The 17,446-nt window shown below is 39.8% G+C and overlaps 4 protein-coding genes across 5 annotated transcripts in view; 2 read left to right on the top strand and 2 right to left on the bottom strand.

Moving 5' to 3' along the window:
• LOC104819708 (MLO-like protein 8) overlaps positions 1 to 1,198 on the top strand; it is a 4,201-nt gene extending 3,003 nt beyond the window's left edge. For both annotated transcript variants that reach the window (XM_010549897.2, XM_010549896.2), the window contains exons 13-17: positions 1 to 90; positions 192 to 227; positions 328 to 395; positions 486 to 546; positions 651 to 1,198. In XM_010549897.2, the coding sequence (XP_010548199.1) occupies positions 1 to 90; positions 192 to 227; positions 328 to 395; positions 486 to 546; positions 651 to 1,061 (666 nt within the window). In that variant the 3' untranslated portion in view covers positions 1,062 to 1,198. The remainder of the gene's footprint in view (positions 91 to 191; positions 228 to 327; positions 396 to 485; positions 547 to 650) is intronic.
• A 1,597-nt stretch (positions 1,199 to 2,795) lies between these two features.
• On the top strand, positions 2,796 to 3,652 carry LOC104819707 (probable E3 ubiquitin-protein ligase ATL44). Its single transcript, XM_010549895.2, has one exon. The coding sequence runs from the start codon at positions 3,001 to 3,003 to the stop codon at positions 3,541 to 3,543; it is 543 nt and encodes a 180-aa protein (XP_010548197.1). The 5' UTR covers positions 2,796 to 3,000; the 3' UTR covers positions 3,544 to 3,652.
• A 2,764-nt stretch (positions 3,653 to 6,416) lies between these two features.
• Positions 6,417 to 9,090, bottom strand: LOC104819706 (plant intracellular Ras-group-related LRR protein 4-like). The gene is made up of 4 exons (XM_010549894.1): positions 8,267 to 9,090; positions 7,082 to 7,995; positions 6,794 to 6,963; positions 6,417 to 6,708 (listed from the first exon to the last, which is right to left on the bottom strand). Exons 1-3 carry the CDS (start codon positions 8,844 to 8,846, stop codon positions 6,823 to 6,825), a joined length of 1,635 nt encoding a protein of 544 aa, XP_010548196.1. The 5' UTR covers positions 8,847 to 9,090; the 3' UTR covers positions 6,417 to 6,708; positions 6,794 to 6,822.
• Positions 9,091 to 10,164: 1,074 nt separating this feature from the next.
• LOC104819705 (thioredoxin reductase 1) lies at positions 10,165 to 17,441 on the bottom strand. Its single transcript, XM_010549893.2, has 2 exons — positions 16,309 to 17,441; positions 10,165 to 10,433 (listed from the first exon to the last, which is right to left on the bottom strand). Exons 1-2 carry the CDS (start codon positions 17,357 to 17,359, stop codon positions 10,387 to 10,389), a joined length of 1,098 nt encoding a protein of 365 aa, XP_010548195.1. The 5' UTR covers positions 17,360 to 17,441; the 3' UTR covers positions 10,165 to 10,386.
• Between the last annotated feature and the right edge of the window lie 5 nt (positions 17,442 to 17,446).

Here is a 17,446-nt window from a genome sequence, read left to right as displayed (position 1 = left end):
GGAATGCCGCTTGTTCAAGGGTCGGACCGGTATTTCTGGTTTGGTCGGCCTCAGTTGCTTCTTCACCTTATCCATTTCGCCTTATTTCAGGTTCTTTCTCTACAGTTTCTTCTAATGTGAATCATAGAACACGAGACTCGGCTTACTTATATATGTTTTAGAACTGATCTCTGTCTTTACGGTTCTTCCAGAACGCGTTTCAGATCACGTATTTCTTCTGGATATGGGTAATAATCTGGAACTCCTTCGCTTTGCCAGAACCGAAAAATCGCCTGTGAAGCTTAGAACACAGGAATATGACTTGCCGTTTTTTTTGCGATGATGCAGTATTCCTTTCCATCGGACTCGTGCTACCATCCCGACTTCAGGATCGCCATCATAAAAGTATCTATCGGGTAAGAGTTTCGCCCCGAGACAGAGAAGAAGATCGTAATAACGTGTAAACGAAGTCTCGTGCACTTGAAAAACCTGATTCTTCACTGCAGGACTGGAGTCTTATGCCTTTGCAGCTACATCACACTTCCTCTCTATGCACTCTTGACTCAGGTATATATATATACACACATACACATATTCATCTCTTCTTTTCCGTATTCGATCTGAAAGTGAAAAAAACGATCGTAAACCCATGAAAATGTATCGGAATTCAGATGGGTTCGCGCATGAAGAGATCCGTGTTCGACGAACAGACGTCAAAAGCGCTCGAGAAATGGCGTATGACGGTGAAGAAGAGGAAGGAAGGAGACGGGAAAATTGAGAGTCGGAGGCTAGGGGACGGAAGCCTAAGCCCGAGAGGAACGACGGCCCGTTCGTCGGGACGAACCTTACACCGTTACAAAACCACTGGCCACTCCTCAACCCGACATGACAATGGAGCGTCGTCAGAGCTTGAGGCAGAGACCGAACCTTTGTCACCAAGGTTCGATCTTGTTGCAGTAAGGGTCGAGCCCTGTAAGCGAGAAACTGAAGCCGTCGAGATAGAAAACGATAATGGCGAAACCAGCAATGGAACCGATTTCTCCACTGCCAAACCTGCAGCAGCACATGAAGAATCACGATGAAGACAGTCACTGCGATGTTTACAGATATCTAGCTTTGGAAAATATACATATTTTTTTTTCGAAAATATACATATTTTTTTTGCAGAATATATATATATATACCCTATGACCATTTTCTTCCTGCGTGCCTTTGAGATTTTATAGCAGTGTCAAATGAGCCGACTTGACTCGATTAGAATCGGATCGAAATAAGTTGACTCGTTAGACTCGTTTTCAAAAAAACCAGAAAAACTTCGACTCACTCGGATTATCTATTTAACTATCTAAACGAGCCGAGTTATAAAAAAATATGATATTTTTATTCAATGTTATAAAAAATACCAAATAAATAATATTTTTAATATACGATTTAAATATTAAAACTTCATTCTTTAAGTTTATAAAAAAAATATACACATCAAATAAAAAATTAAATTAAATATTAATTTTTCATAAAATACAAAATAAGAATAATAAAAAAATCATTTCAATTCGCAAGTCATCTCATGACTCGTCAAACTCTTTTTCAAGCGAGTTTTCAAATTATCGATTCAATTGTCGTTAATAAATAAATCGCGAGTTGGGTTTCATCTTTTACTAGAGATTTATAGGATAATCTTTAGAAAACAAATTTAATCCGTGGTGGCATTGTTGAAAAATATACGAGCTGTTTTTATCTCATATCTCATATTCAAACAACGGTTGGAGAGAAAGTGCACAATTTAATTATGGTACATAGGCTATATAATGTGATTGGGACGAAACCTCAAACTTCCGAATTAAAAAAAAAAAATCTTTAGAAAGAAAGCAAAGAAAATTAAAAAAAAATAATAATAATAGAGAAAAAGTGTAGGGACATAAGCACATGCATGTGAGAGATGAGACAATCTACTTTTTTTTTTTTCCTTGTGTAAGATGAGACATTACAACAAAAAACCCCACCAACCTATCTTTAACTAAGAATTAAAAAAATGTCTTTTTTTCAGGACATAAAACTTATATTTAATCATTTTTTAATATGTTTTAATCAACTTTTCTTCTTTTTTTTTTCTCTCTTATCATTGTTTCTTTTGTGGTGTCCAATTTAAATTATTGGTCCCTTCTTTTTTGTAATAATAATAAAAACTAAGGTACACATGACTAGAGTAGAGTAGCATGTTGTTATAAGCTTTTTTCAGAAAGTTAGGCATGGGAATGAATTCATTAATTGTCTAATTCTTCCAATTCATTTCATTTTTTTTTTCGTATTTTGTGTTTTGTATTTTCTTACAAAATGGAGTTATAAGCTGTTCATGGATGTTTCGGTATTCGTTTCGATTTTTTTGATTTTATAAAAATATATACCAATTGATTAATATTTTATATTTGATTCCAGTAAAAAAATAGATTTTTTTTAAAAAAATAGTTTTTTTGAATTTTTGAATATCGATTTAGTTTCAAAAAATTCGGATTTCTAAAAAAAATATATCATTCAAAAATTTTAAACGATCCAATTTAAAATAAAAAAATATGATATTTTTTTATTTAATACGGTTCAATAAGAAACGCCCAACTCTTAGAGGCTTCATTTTTATTTTTACTATTTTGTTTTTGTATTTATAGATTTTTATATTTAAAAAAAAAAAGATAAAGCTAAGTAATTTTATGGATATTATAATCTCGGATAGTACTGTCGGGATTAATTACACGTGTCGATATACCATTCCTTAATACCGATCTCAGTGATCTTTTCCATGGATTTTAAAATATGTTGTTTTATTCCTACAAATTGTCATATAACATTTGTCCCCTTTTGCTTAATATAATGGTTAATAATTATGTATTAATTAATTTTGTCTATCTTTATTACAGATAATGTAATTGTATATATCTGCTGTCGCCATTGTCTCTATCGTAGAAGTTGGATCAGATTCTTCCTCACAGTGAGAACAGTATTCTCTCCCTCTCTTCCTTAACAGCCATGACTCGGCCCTCGAGAATCCTGGAGACGGCGGCGCCGGCGCCGGAGCAAGAGTCCATGGCGGCGGAGTCCGACATGGTCGTCATCCTCTCGGCTCTCCTCTGTGCCCTAATCTGCGTCGTCGGCCTCGTCGCGGTGGCTCGCTGCTCCTGGATCCACCGATTCACCGGCGATTCTCCTCCTCCGCCGCCGCCGAGGAAAGGCCTGAAGAAGAAAGCTCTCGAGTCGATCCCGAGACTCGCCTTCTCCGCCGAGTCGCACTCGGTCACCGACTGCTCGATCTGCCTGGCGGACTTCGCCGACGGCGAGGAAATTAGGGTTTTGCCTATCTGCGGCCACGCCTTCCACGTGGCGTGCATCGACAGGTGGCTCTCTTCGAGGTCGTCGTGCCCGTCGTGTCGCCGGATTCTAGTGCCGGTGAGGTGCGATCGGTGCGGCCACGTCCCGGTGGCTGATGGCGAGATCAAAGCGGCGCACGATCACCACCAGCATCCGCCTCCGCCGCCGCAGCTCACCACCGTGATCCCCCCGTTTCTTCCTTGACGATTTTTATTGGGTAATTCTTTACGAAGTATTTGTATAGAGAGAATTTCATCAGATTAGAGAAATCTATTTTATGTCTTTGTGTAGTCCATTTTGGTATTTCTTTTCTTATTATTACATAGAATAAAACTGAATTACGAAAATAAAAATATACCAAAAAAATTGCCCATTTAATATATTTAATAATATTAAATCGAAATCTGAAATCATTAGAGTCGATTTCATTTCATTTTTTTTTAATAGCATATATTAAAAATATGAAAACCATATGTATAAATTTTTATTCCTTGTAGTCAAAGACTTACCTTCACAAACACTTGGCGCTTTAGGCTCTAAATATTCTCTCGATTTAAAAGACAAATTCCATTTGTTAAATATTTCTTTCGATGTGTACTAGATTCTTCTTTTTCTATGCTATGATATTGACAAGTATTTTACGAAAATGGATGTATTGATTATTTTTTTAATATTAATATTTCTATTTAGTAAAAGTTTTAGATGATTGTCTAATAGTGGTACTAGGAATAAGCGACTTGGACATAAAGTTCAATATGCCAACCGACTATGCATGTATATATGAATATGAGATATCCTAAATTCAATGTATACGTAATATATATATATATATATATATATATATATGTAAACATAACAAAAACAAAATCCGTATTTTCTGCGGATAATACCATCATTATCTTTTAATATATATATATATAAAATGCACACGCACATTATGTGCTTTATGTTTCACTTTTTGTCTTTCATTGGAAGAGGCATAATCTAAGGAAGCACATGGGCGGTCTTATCCCCTTTTTGCCTATAGGGTTTGGACGTTTCGGTTTTTGGATTAGTTTGGTTTTTTTTTTTTGAAGTAGATGTTTTTAGATTTTACAATAATTATATTACTCACGTTTTATATCATATTTAATTTGAATACGATTTAGATTTTAGTTTTTATTGATAAAAACATTTTCTAAAAAATATTTATTTTATATTTGAATTCGTATTTAAAATATCACATATATATATAATATATACCCTCTTTGTTTATACTACGAACAGTACGAACTATACAATAATTTTTTTTTTTGTCCGCAAACCTAAGGTAGTTAAGGTTACACGATAATAGAGAATCCTAGATAAAACTACTGTTTAACTAATCGTATATAAATTATGAGATGTGAAACCCAAATAGATAGATAAAAGGTATAAACTTTAAACAGATCGTCATGTATCTAATATATTAAAATAATCTTTTACTTTAAAATTTATTGTAATAATTTAACAAAAAAATTATTATAAAACATCATCAATTATATAATTTACTTACAAAATCTTTCACTTCAAATGATATTTAGAATTGTATCATATAATTTAGAATTTGTATAAAAGATATTTAGATTTTATTACGATATTTAGAATTGTATAATATAATTTATATACATCTTTCATGTTATGAGTTTGTATACAAATTGTATACTTAAAATTAAGTGTATTTTATCGAATTAATTTATAGTTTTATATTTGATAATATTTGTGATCTATTAATAGTTAAAAATGTTCGCTTCGATTTTTTTTTTGTTAGAAGTTGGTTCGATTTTTTATTTAAAAAATAGCAAATGAAATATTGTATAGTGTATAATTTCTATATAAAATAATTATATAGAACTAAAATAAAAATATTGTTTTTTTTTCTATTTAAAATAAATAATTGGTGGATTTTTATAATAAATTTACAGTAGAAGTTTTTTTTAGTAATTTAAATAGTTAATGGTCTTGCCAATGTACTTTTATAAGAATTTTTTTTTAGAAAATTAAATCGATGATGGATGTTTTTTTTACTCTATTAGAAATTAATACCCAATCCCGTGCACAAGAGAACGAAGTTTCGTTTTACCCACGTGTTAACGGACTAGGTTTTGTACTTGCAACACGAACTCAAACCTTACGGCTGCAGTTCCACCGGTGGGGGGAAAGTCCGTGTCCAAAAATAAGAAAAAGATATTTAATTATGGACCTAGGCCAACTTTGTGCGGACTTGGGCCTAGAGACGGCCCATAACAGGTCGACTGAACCCGAAGCTCTAAGCCTCGCACGTGGGACCCACGTGTTCTGAGAAGGCAAATTTGTAATTATGGACCTCGATCACTTTTGTGCAGAATTGGGCCTAGAGACGGCCCATAACAGTTCGACTGCCATCACAAACGCCTCGCAAGTGGGACCCACGTGGCCCGGTTCGAAATAGAAGATCCATCGGAAGATTTTCAAATACATTATAAATTTCTCGCTTGTCAATATCAACATCGTCTTGGTCCCAAATTTATTTGGAATTTCGTTTTCACTCATTTTGGTATAAATTTCTCCCTGTTAAAAAAAAATCATAATCTTTATAGAATGAAACTAAAATGATACACTTGGGAAAATGGTTGGTCATAACATCTTAAACCCCCAATTTTTGCCATTGTTTCTCTTTTATCTTTCTCTCTTTTTTTTTAAATCCTTTTTTCCTATCAAAGCCAATTCCAATGGTTGGTCCATAAATACAGACACAGCTTCGCTCACGTGTATAAGTGATACATATGTATGTATGTATCATGTATGTATGTATGTGTATGAGAGCTTAAAAATGGCATTAATTAAAAACGGTACCATCACATCACTGGCTTAGAGACAGACAACATCATGTTCATTGGCTGGTGTCCAACTCATGTCTCTCCTCAACAAGAGGCATCAAACATCACGTCCCTATCTATACATACACACGCACACGTGTATAATAATCAATCATGTGCATATATATATATATATATATGTTACCCTTAATCTTGTTTCACTTCTCTGACAGTGGAGTTTTGAGCAAATGCAGTTGCAGATACCATAAAAACAGAGAAGGGTAACTGTAAAAAAACCTCGATTTTTACAAGGGGGGCGAGTCTGAATTTGCTGTCCAAGTTCAGTCCTAAACGGGAAACCAAAGAAAACGAGTATACATACGTGTATACATATACACACACACACACACATATATATATATATATATAGATGTATGCATGAAACTGTAATTAAGAATGGTGCATGCAAATGAGAAAGAAAGAAAGAATAAGGGCATCTACAGTTCTTGGAGATCAAATGCCTCAATGGCGGCGACAGTTGTAACTGAATTACCTGTAAACGGGAAAAAATGTGTCTGTCATATTCAGCCATGGTGTTGGATTGGTGTTAGTTATTTCAAATGTAAGAAAAACCATACCTTATGATCCGGGTCGGAATCAATTCGGTTTATACAAACTCCATTCCGTTCCGTTTTCTCTTGTCGGATTTGGAGAAGAAACACATCTGGACCCAGCTCTTTTTCTGCTTAACCATTTGAGTTTTCGTGTTTCTCTTCTCAACGAGATCAGTCATATACCGAAGAACCGCCTGGAAATACGGTCGAAACACATGAATCAGCTGCAAGTTTCAAAGAGCAGGACCTCCATAGAGGGCAGTAATATGGATCGAAAGGAGGGGAGAGAGCAGATGGAGATAGATACAGAACCTGAGCGCCTTTTTCAGCTATATCCCGGGGAGGTACTTCGAGGGGATTTTCCTCAGCACGGAGAACACGTAACCGTGCAAGCATTCTGAAGGAATCCGGGAGGACCCGGATCTGGTTATTGCTGATATCCAATACTTCAAGATTCTCGAGATTACCGATTGACCTCGGGAGTGATTGCATATCTGCGAAATTGTTCCCGATGTTCAACTTGACAAGCGTTGTGGCAAAGCATAAGCTCTCTGGAACTGACTCGAGCTCATTGAAACTCACATCCATCTCTTTAAGGTTGGACAAAGATGACATTGTCGTGGGCAACTGTCGGATGTTGTTGTAACGGACAGACAGAACCTCTAAGGTAGTTATCTTCCCGATAGCTTCTGGTAGAGCCTTAAGTCTGTTATAATCTGCACGGAGTTCTTTTAACGAAGAACACCCGCCAATAGTATGTGGAATCTCTTCAATATCATTGGTTTCGATATCGAGTTTCTCGAGGCTGATGAGAGAACCAATAGATTCAGGAAGAATAGAGAGGCTGTTGGAGCTTAAATCAATCTCCTCTAGACGTACCAATCTGCTCAACGAGGATGGCAGAGACGATAACCGGTTTCCACTAAGATTAAGATAGACCAAGTTCAACAAATTTCCCATAGAGTCGGGGAGCTGAGAGATACTGTTAGAATGTAAATCGAGCTTCGTCAAGGACGAAAGGCCTCCTATGGTATTTGGCAATACCACGATACGGTTTTCAGACAAATCTAACGTAACCAGGCTCGATAACTTGCCTATAGAATCCGGAAGCCACTCAACTTGATCCATCAGTTTGTTCTGCAGATTTAGAGCCTGAGTACCTTTCTTAACCGATCCCTCGATCAAGCTTGCAAATTTGATCAAACTCAGCTTCTCCCCATCTTGGCCTACACAAATAATGATTCCATCAAAGTTAGAAACGAATATATTCGATTCACAGAGAAACCAAGAACATCGAAAACACTATCTGTCATGTTAAAACACTAATCCATTGAGTTTGGCCTCAGCTGTTCGAGTTCAAACACTATATCATATCTGGAACATCCTAAGATAGATTATCAATTGATCATGACAAGCTTCGGACTTAACGTATCGGTCGGAATCAATGGACAGACAGGGAAGAAGGGTCGTATAATTCGAACTCGCAAGAGACGTTACCGGACTGAAGCGTTGAATCCAGAATCTGGGGTTTGCGAGTGGCTACAACACCGTCGCTGTAAATCGAAGATTTGGCCTTTGTAACGTAGCTATCGTCGCGTGTGAAGAGCTCCTTGCACTTAACATGCCCCTTGTCGGAAAAACTCAAACTTGTCGGAGAATATGCAGAAAAAGCCGGTGCGGGCGACGGAGCCCCCGGCGGAGGCCGAGCAGGAGCAGAATTGTTGGAGGAAGGAGGAGAAGAAACGCAACTTGAAGCTCTCTGAATCAAATCGTCGAACAGAGCGTGGACGGATTCCAGATCGAGGAGCTTCAGAGCCTCCCTCTTCTGTTCTTTGCTCTGAAAGCAAACAAGGCCCTTCTTCATCTCCCGCAACACCATGAAAAGCTCCTCAGGAACCTCGGAGCCTGTCGTCTGCTCAGCAATGGCTTCCAAGCGCGCCTGCTCCTCCTTCTCCACGTCCTGCATCAGAGCCCTCGCTGCTTCAACCTCGTCAACCCCAGGCCTCGGCGGCAAGGATCTGTGAATCCTCGTGATCTCCTCCACCACCTGGTCCGTCGATTCCAAACGCTTCTCCATTTCCGAAGAATCCACGGTTCCAGAGTTGAAAATACGAAGAACCCAGAAGTGAAAAACCGAAACTTTGACTGCGAATCTCGAACAACGAAGGAGAGAAAACACAGAGAGAGAGAGAGAGAGAGGTGGGTTTATGTAGAAACTCAGACGTTCCCGATTCGTTGCAGAAATCCAGCTGTTTCCATCGCTCTCTGTCTGTTTCTCTCTCTGTCAAATTTTTTTTTCGATCTTCTCCTTCTTCTGGCAGTTCCTTCTTCTTCTCTGCCTCTATATCATTATATTATTAATTACTACCATCATTAATTTAATTGATATTATATGCCTCTTTTTTCCTTATTTTCATGTTTTTAAATAGAAATATAAAGGTGATCCATTTCAGAAATTTAATATATCTTTTTTTTTTTGTGTAAAAAAAGGTTGCGAACGGAAATAACGTGAAACTGTGGATGGTGACCTGTCGGTTTATCCATGGACTCGTACGTCACGTTCCTTACATACACACTCCTCTTATATTCCCCTTATTTTTCTCGTATTTTTTATATTTTAATCACCCTATAAATAAATAATAAAGAAAAAACAAAAAAAAACTGCTAAAGTATACGATGTAATTTATTTTTATTTAAAACAAATTTATTAATTTTAAAAGAATGCATTCAGAATGTTATAGGGATCAACAAAAATTAAACAAAGGGTCATTATACTGAAAAAAAGGAGAAATCAAGAGGTGCTGCTTCATTTTTTTTCTTAATTTTCTGGGAACGGTTAAAAAATATTATTACTATTACTACACGTAAAAAATAAATGAAAAGACAGATAACCAATTACGAAAACGATAATTAACATTAAAGAGTAATTAATTACCCCAAAAGTGGCGGTTATTGTTAAAGCCAAGAAAAAAAAACGGTTAGAGACGGGAGAAAACGCCATGTGTGAGAGGGACACGTGTCGGGCCGATATGTCTGTCGTCACCTGTATCCAGCTGGCAGATCCTCGGGACCCACCTGGATATCCGGATGGATAAATTAAAATAACCGTTTATTTTTCAAGAAAAAGTGTTATTAGTCCTTGTGTGTATTTGTTGCATCAATAATGATAAAAAATAATTTGTTAATAATTAGACCGATGATTGGGATTTGGGAGGGACTAAATATTTGTCACGTGGGCTTCACTTCCCATGACCTGTCAGAAAACACTCCACTTGTGATCCTACGTGGCAAATCTGAACTGTAGAGTTCCTATGTAATAGAATGTAATATAATCACTTCAAATTCAGTCATTAGTGTATTCTTTCTGGGCAATATTTAATATGTATGAATACATATTTGAAAGTAATTCCAAGAGTACATATGATAATAATAATAATAATAACAATAACAATATTCTTGGCTTCACGATGTCACTGAAATATAAAAAAATATAAAATAAAATCACCTGAAACAAATCTAGAGAAGTGCAAACAGTTTGCATAAACTAAGTATTGTCCCTTGACTGTTTCTGACATCAAAGCCGCCACTAGGAAGAGCAGCTCTCCTCCTTCCAGAGATCACATCTCCTGTAAGTAATGCTCGGCATCCAAAGCCGCCATGCATCCTGCGCCATTGACACAGAGCTTGTTGCTTTATCACAAAAAAAAACGACAAACAGAGACGAGATTTGAAGGAAAGTTCATTTTGGTGTTTTTCGGAAAGAGAAGGCAATGTCGAAATTTTCTCTGTGTATTGCTCTTGCTCTTTACACTCATATATATACAGCCATGAATACAAAAAGAATCAAGTGGGGAGCGATCCCGAAAATGACCTGTAACCTATTTTCTATAAAGCCTACGAAACAGAAAAATGGAGCATGTACATAGACTCGCAGACTTGTCTGCTAAACCAAGAGAAAATGTCAGTAAACCAACAACTAATTAACCAAACAATGTAAACCCGGTTAATACTCCCCCTCAAGATGGAGAATACAAATCTTGTATTCCCATCTTGAAGAGGAGATGATGAAGATGATCAGCTGCAGTTGGTTTAGTGAGAATGTCTGAAACTTGCTCCTTCGAGGATACGTAAATTGGTTTGATGAACCCAGACGAAACATGATCCCGAATAAAATGGCAATCGATTTCCACATGCTTTGTTCGCTCATGGTGGACTGGATTGTTTGCAAGATGTATAGCTGATTGGCTGTCAGAGAAGATATTGATTGGAGTATCGACAGTAAAGCGCAGATCAGACAGAAGCTTGGACAACCATAAGAGTTCACAAGTAGTTTGAGCCAGAGCACGATACTCTGCTTCGGCGCTGCTACGGGAGATAGTAGCCTGTTTCTTAGCTTTCCATGAGATAAGAGATTTGCCCAGAAAAATGCTATAACCTGTTATCGAGCGACGTGAGTCTGGGCAAGCGGCACAATCTGCGTCAGAGAAAGCAGAGAGGGATAAAGAGCTGGAGACAGGATAGAGAAGGCCTTGAGCAGGAGCATTCTTCAGATACCGTAAAACACGAAATGCTGCATGAAGATGAGCAGATCTTGGTTTCGCCATATATTGACTGAGCTTGGTTATAGCAAATGATATGTCTGGGCGAGTAACTGAAAGGTAGACCAGTTTCCCTATCAGTTGCCTGTAGTAAGTTGAATCAGAGAGGGGTTCACCAGAATCTAGACTTAGTTTCTCCTTAGTATCAAGTGGGGTCGAAACTGGCTTAGCCCCTAGAAATCCATATTCCTCTAGCAATTCAAGAGTGTACTTGCGCTGACATAGATGTAGGCCTGCAGAGGACCGAGCAAATTCAATACCAAGAAAGTATCGAAGAGGGCCAAGATCCTTTACCATAAAATTCTGCTGAAGCAATAGTTTAGCAGATTCAATAAGCATCTGATCATTCCCAGTGACAAGGATATCGTCAACGTAAATGAGCACTGCAACAATTCCAGAGACAGAGTGTTGCGTAAAGAGGGAAGTATCAGATTTAGACTGGATGAAGCCAGCAGATAGTAACACAGCCGAAAGTTTCAAATGCCATTGACGCGATGCCTGCTTAAGACCATAGATCGATCTATTAAGTTTACAGACAGTCGAAGGCGGAAGAGACTCCCCCTGAATCTCGGAATACCCAGGAGGTGGAAGCATGTAAATGTCTTCATGAAGATCTCCATTCAGAAAGGCATTGGAAACATCTAACTGACTGATTATCCAATTCTGAGAAGCAGCAATGGCGAGAAGAAGACGAACACAAGAAAGCTTTGCAACTGGGCTGAAAGTATCAGTATAATCAATCCCCTGAAGTTGAGTATACCCTTTCGCAACTAAACGAGCCTTAAGACGCTCAACACTGCCATCAGCCTGAAACTTAGTCTTATACACCCATTTACATCCCACTGCTTGTTTATCAGGTGGTAAGGGACAAAAAGTCCAAGTATTTGTTCGAGACAGGGCATCGAGCTCAAGCTTCATGGCATTTCTCCAGGAATCAGACTTGACAGCTTGGGAAAAGGTTTTAGGATCAGGTTTGGTTATAATCGAAAGAGCAAAGGTGCGAAAGGGATGGAGAAGTTTAGTGTAGGTGAGATGATCAGAAAGTGGGTGTTTGGTAACATGGGTTGAGGTAGGAGGATTGTCATGAGACAAAAGGTAGCAGTGATAATCTGCTAAATAGGCAGGAGCCTTTGGAAGTCGTTGTGATTTTCGATTATTTTGAGGAGCAGCAATAATCTCAGAAGGAACAGAAACAGGGGAAGAACTAGAAGAAACTGTAGAAGATGGTGCCTGTAGTTTCTTTGGACCAGACTCAGAAAGAGCAGAATTTGAAAGGGAAGACAGAGGAGTAAGATCATCATATATATAGTAAGATGAGATAGGTATACTGGGGAAAAAATGTAAAGATTGATCAGAAACAGGTTTAGTATGAAATGGAAAAGTAGATTCATGAAAGATAACGTCCCGAGATATGGATATAGCATTGGTTTCCAGGTTAAGTATACGGTATCCTTTGACACCCGAGGGATAACCAATGAAAACAGATGGGGCTGAACGAGGTGAAAATTTATGGCGGTTTGGGGTTAGAGTAGAAGCATAGCAAAGGCATCCAAAAGAGCGAAGATGGGTATAAGATGGCTGTGTGTTTGTCAGTAGTTCATATGGACTTTTATTGTCGAGTAAACGAGAGGGGGTGCGATTAATGAGGTATATAGCGGTTTTAACACATTCTCCCCAATAAGGAAGAGGTAAATTCGATTGGAAAAGAAGACAACGGGCAACGTTAAGGATGTGTCTATGTTTGCGCTCAACAACGGAGTTTTGTTGAGGAGTATAAGGACAAGAGAGTTGGTGAATGATGCCTTTGGATCGAAGTAAAGTGGTGAAGGATAACTCGGGAGCGTTATCAGATCGAATCTCTTTAACAGAAGTCTGAAATTGATTTTCAACATAGGCCAAGAATTCAGGGAAACGCAAAGAAACATCAGACTTTGAGGAAAGCATGAAAATCCAAGTCAAACGAGAATAGTCATCAACTATAGTAAGAAAGTATTTACAACCATCATAAGTTGGAAGATGAAATGGACCCCATACATCAAGGTGAATAAGAACAAAAGGAGCAACGGATCTATGCCCGCCAACAGGAAAAGAAAGCCGAGACTGTTTGGCTAAAGGGCAAATGGAACAATCATAATTAGAACCATTTGCAGATGTAAAAGTGGGCTGAGAAAATTGATCTGTTGCATGAACTCGGTAAGATGATGGGTGTCCCAAACGCTGGTGCCAAAGAGCATCATTGGAGGTTGAAACAGCCGTGCAAAAAGAACCAGGAAACTGCAAAACAGGGGATGAAGATTCCTGGACCTCCAAGATGTAAAGGTTGTTTGTATGACTACCCTTCCCAATCGTCAAGGCCCGCGTAGGGTCCTGAATAAGGTAGGAATCATTGAAAAAGGAAACAGTGAGAGGTGTGTCACGAGTAAGTGCACTGACACTCAAGAGGTTGAAGCAAAAAAAAGGTACAAACAAAACAGAGGATAGACTAAGAGAGGGAGAAAGGAAAACAGTACCAGATTGACGGACAAGGAACGTGTCACCATTAGGAAGAGTAACAGTGACAGGAGAGATATATTGGAGATCAGCAAATAATCGAAAATCACAACATATATGGCTACTGGCTCCACTATCAATGATCCAGACGTTTTTGGTAACAGGGTAAGAGGGTTTGAAAATAGATAAAATAGGGTTGAATGGAGAAGATATACCTGGAGATGGAGGTGGTAGAGTCGAGGTAGAAGCTGTCATGCCTGATTCCGTAGAGGAAATGCCAAGATTCTTGATCTGCGACTGAAACTGCTCAAACAGAACTTGGGCTTTGGCTAAAGAGGATGCAGGAGAGAAATTTTCCGAGATGGGTGAGGGGTTGGGTTGTTGAGAAACCAGGTTAACAGAGGAATGAGGTCTTGGATCAGGATAAAACTTTGGGCGTGGAAGAAGGGGGGGTTTGTTTGAAGGTGCAAGGCTACGAGGAGAGTTTGGGTAGCCATGTAATTTATAACAGCGATGGATAGTATGGCCGGATAAACCACAGTGGGTACAATGAAGGCGAGAGCGAGCTGTGGTTGTAGTAGGGTGGGATGGTCTGTTTTTAGGAAAAGTGGGGATAGAGGTTTGAAAAACCATAGTTTCAGAGGGGGGGGAAATGAAGTTACGGTGGTGTTCTTCCTGAGATATGAGGTTAAAAACTTTGGGCAAAGTTGGAAGGGGTTCAAGCATGAGGATGTGGCGACGAATCTGGGTGTAAGACTCGTTAAGTTTCATCAGAAACTTAACAACCTGACGACGGTCAAGGATGTCGAGTAACTTCTGGTGAGCTTGGCAGCTGCAGCCACCGCAAGAACATACCGGATATGGCTCATAGTTCTTAAGCTCTTCCCACAAGGAGTTGAGCTTAGTGAAAAATGAGTTCAGATCCATAGAACCCTGATGAAGGGTGTCTATTTTCTGCTCAACATTAAAGATTTTAGAAACATTACTCTGTTTGAAGCGTGTTTCCAAGGTCTGCCATATCGTCAGAGCATCATCAAGGTAGAGTACCAGGCTTCCAATGTCTGGAGCAAGAGAGTTGGTAAGCCAGGTTCCTACCAAAGCGTTGCAGCGTGACCAAGATCCATAGTCAGGATGTGTCTCGAGAGGTTTAGGGATAGTTCCCTCAATAAAACCGAGCTTGTTCTTTGTCGTCAAGGCCTTGATCACAGACCGGGACCAGAGATTGTAGTTTGATTCTCCCACCAGTTTTTCAGAAACCAAAAGTAAACTGGAAGAATCAGCAGGATGAAGAAATAAGGGATCAGAATAGGGATCTCGAGGGGAAGAAGGGAGATCAGAAGAAGGGGCAGAAGTAGTAGCAGAAGAGACAGGCGTCGCTGGGTCAGTCATGGTGACAATGAAGAAGAAGAAGAGGAATAAAAGAAATGCCGAGAGCGAGGAGAAGAAGAGGGTTTAGGCTTCTGATACCATTTTGGTGTTTTTCGGAAAGAGAAGGCAATGTCGAAATTTTCTCTGTGTATTGCTCTTGCTCTTTACACTCATATATATACAGCCATGAATACAAAAAGAATCAAGTGGGGAGCGATCCCGAAAATGACCTGTAACCTATTTTCTATAAAGCCTACGAAACAGAAAAATGGAGCATGTACATAGACTCGCAGACTTGTCTGCTAAACCAAGAGAAAATGTCAGTAAACCAACAACTAATTAACCAAACAATGTAAACCCGGTTAATAGTTCAATCAGAATATGCAGAGACAGAGATTTCTGAGTTGTTCTTGGTCTGGATTTTCCTCCCGACCGATATTTATAAGATCATGGACTCAAAATCGGCATAAGAGACTGTTGCCCGTTTGCCCCTCAAGAAGAGAGACAACATGTCATTAGCTAAATCGAAATTCACTTAAGAAAGACTAACTGGCTTCCAATGGAAGAGGCCAACTTACTAAACAGTGAATCCTCCATACAAATCAGGGAAAGCATGGCTCATTTCTAGAAGGCATTGAGCACAAACTAATTACAGAGTGCAAGCATTTCGTGATAATAGGGACCTCACGACGAAAAATGCTTCCTACAATCAATCGACAATACGAGGTAACCTGCACTCACCCGAACCGAAAAGAGGACATGGACAAAGACAAGAACCTAGGAAGACATCAGACAGAGACCAGTCTGAAAAAACCATGCCCCAAATTCCATTGTCAAGTGAAGCACATCATGTGGAATGGCCTCAACTTGCAGCATGCGGATAACACCGCAAAAGGGTTCATGAAATCGAGCAAAAGAAACCAACTTGATGCAAAACGGGATGGGACTCATTCTCTTGAGAAGAACTTCCAAACAAAAGGCCTAAGTTCATCGCTAACGCTATCTAGCTAATGTCTGTCTCTATATATACTCTTGGACTCATGAAATATCAAGAGACAAAGTAAATCGAAGCACAGAACAAACCAGTTCCCGCAGCTGTGATTGCCTGTCTATACTTCTTGTCCTGGACATCGCCGGCGGCGAAAACTCCGGCGATGCTTGTCTGGGTAGTACCCGGCTTCGTCACTATGTAACCATCTGCATCAAGCTGGAGCTGCCCGCCTAAGAACTTCGTCGCCGGCTCATGGCCAATGGCGAAGAACAGTCCGGAGACCGGCAAGTCTGAGACTTCTCCCGTTACCAAGTTCTTCACCTTCAACCCTCCGAGGACGCCTCTCTCGCCATCTCCGAATGCCTCTTCCACCGCCGAGTTCCAGATCACCTCGATCTTAGGGTTTGACAACGCTCGCTGCTGCATGATCTTCGACGCCCTGAACGCGTCCCTCCTGTGGATTATGTAAACCTTGGATCCGTACTTGGTGAGGAAATTCGCCTCTTCCATGGCCGAATCGCCCCCGCCGATGACCGCGAGAGGTTTGTTCCGGAAAATTGGCGCGGCTCCATCGCAGACAGCGCAGGCGGAGATCCCGCGGTTCCAGAAACCTCCGGATCCCTCGCCGGAGCCGGGGAAGTGAAGCCGCTTGGCGACGGCTCCCGTCGCGACGATCACGGCATCGGCCAGGACGGTCCTGGAGTCGGTGAAGAGCTTGAACGGCTTGGCGGAGAAATCAACCCTAGAGACCGTCTCGGTGAAGATGGTGGTGCCGAATCGGAGCGACTGCTGCCGGAACCGATCGCAGAGCTCACCGCCGAGGATGCCATCGGGGAAGCCGGGAAAGTTCTCGACATCGGTGGTGGTGGTGAGTTGACCGCCTGGAGCGATATCATTAGCCATCCATCCTTCGAAGAGTAGAGGCTTCAGCTCCGCTCTCGCGGCGTAAATCGCCGCCGTGTGAGCAGCCGGACCACTGCCCACGATGCATAGCTTCGTGTGTTGGGTCTCGATGCCATCCATGGCGGCTACGGCGGATGAAAACGGCGGCGGAGGCGGAAGAGCTGAGGAGGAGGAGGAGACGGTGGAGCCGAATCGTACAAAGGTTCGTGCTTTGGTTAACAAAGCTTTAAATCTGCTCATCTCTCTATCCACCTAAAGTTAATGTATTGTAATTATTTTCGCTCTGTATTAATTCGAATCTCTTCCCTCAAAAAAAAAAACCTCAAA

Source organism: Tarenaya hassleriana, unplaced genomic scaffold (assembly GCF_000463585.1).
Source record: "Tarenaya hassleriana unplaced genomic scaffold, ASM46358v1 Cleome3, whole genome shotgun sequence".
In the NCBI taxonomy this organism is placed as follows: Eukaryota; Viridiplantae; Streptophyta; class Magnoliopsida; order Brassicales; family Cleomaceae; genus Tarenaya; species Tarenaya hassleriana.
Note: the sequence above shows the minus strand (reverse complement) of the source record. Positions and strands in the feature narration are given on the sequence as shown.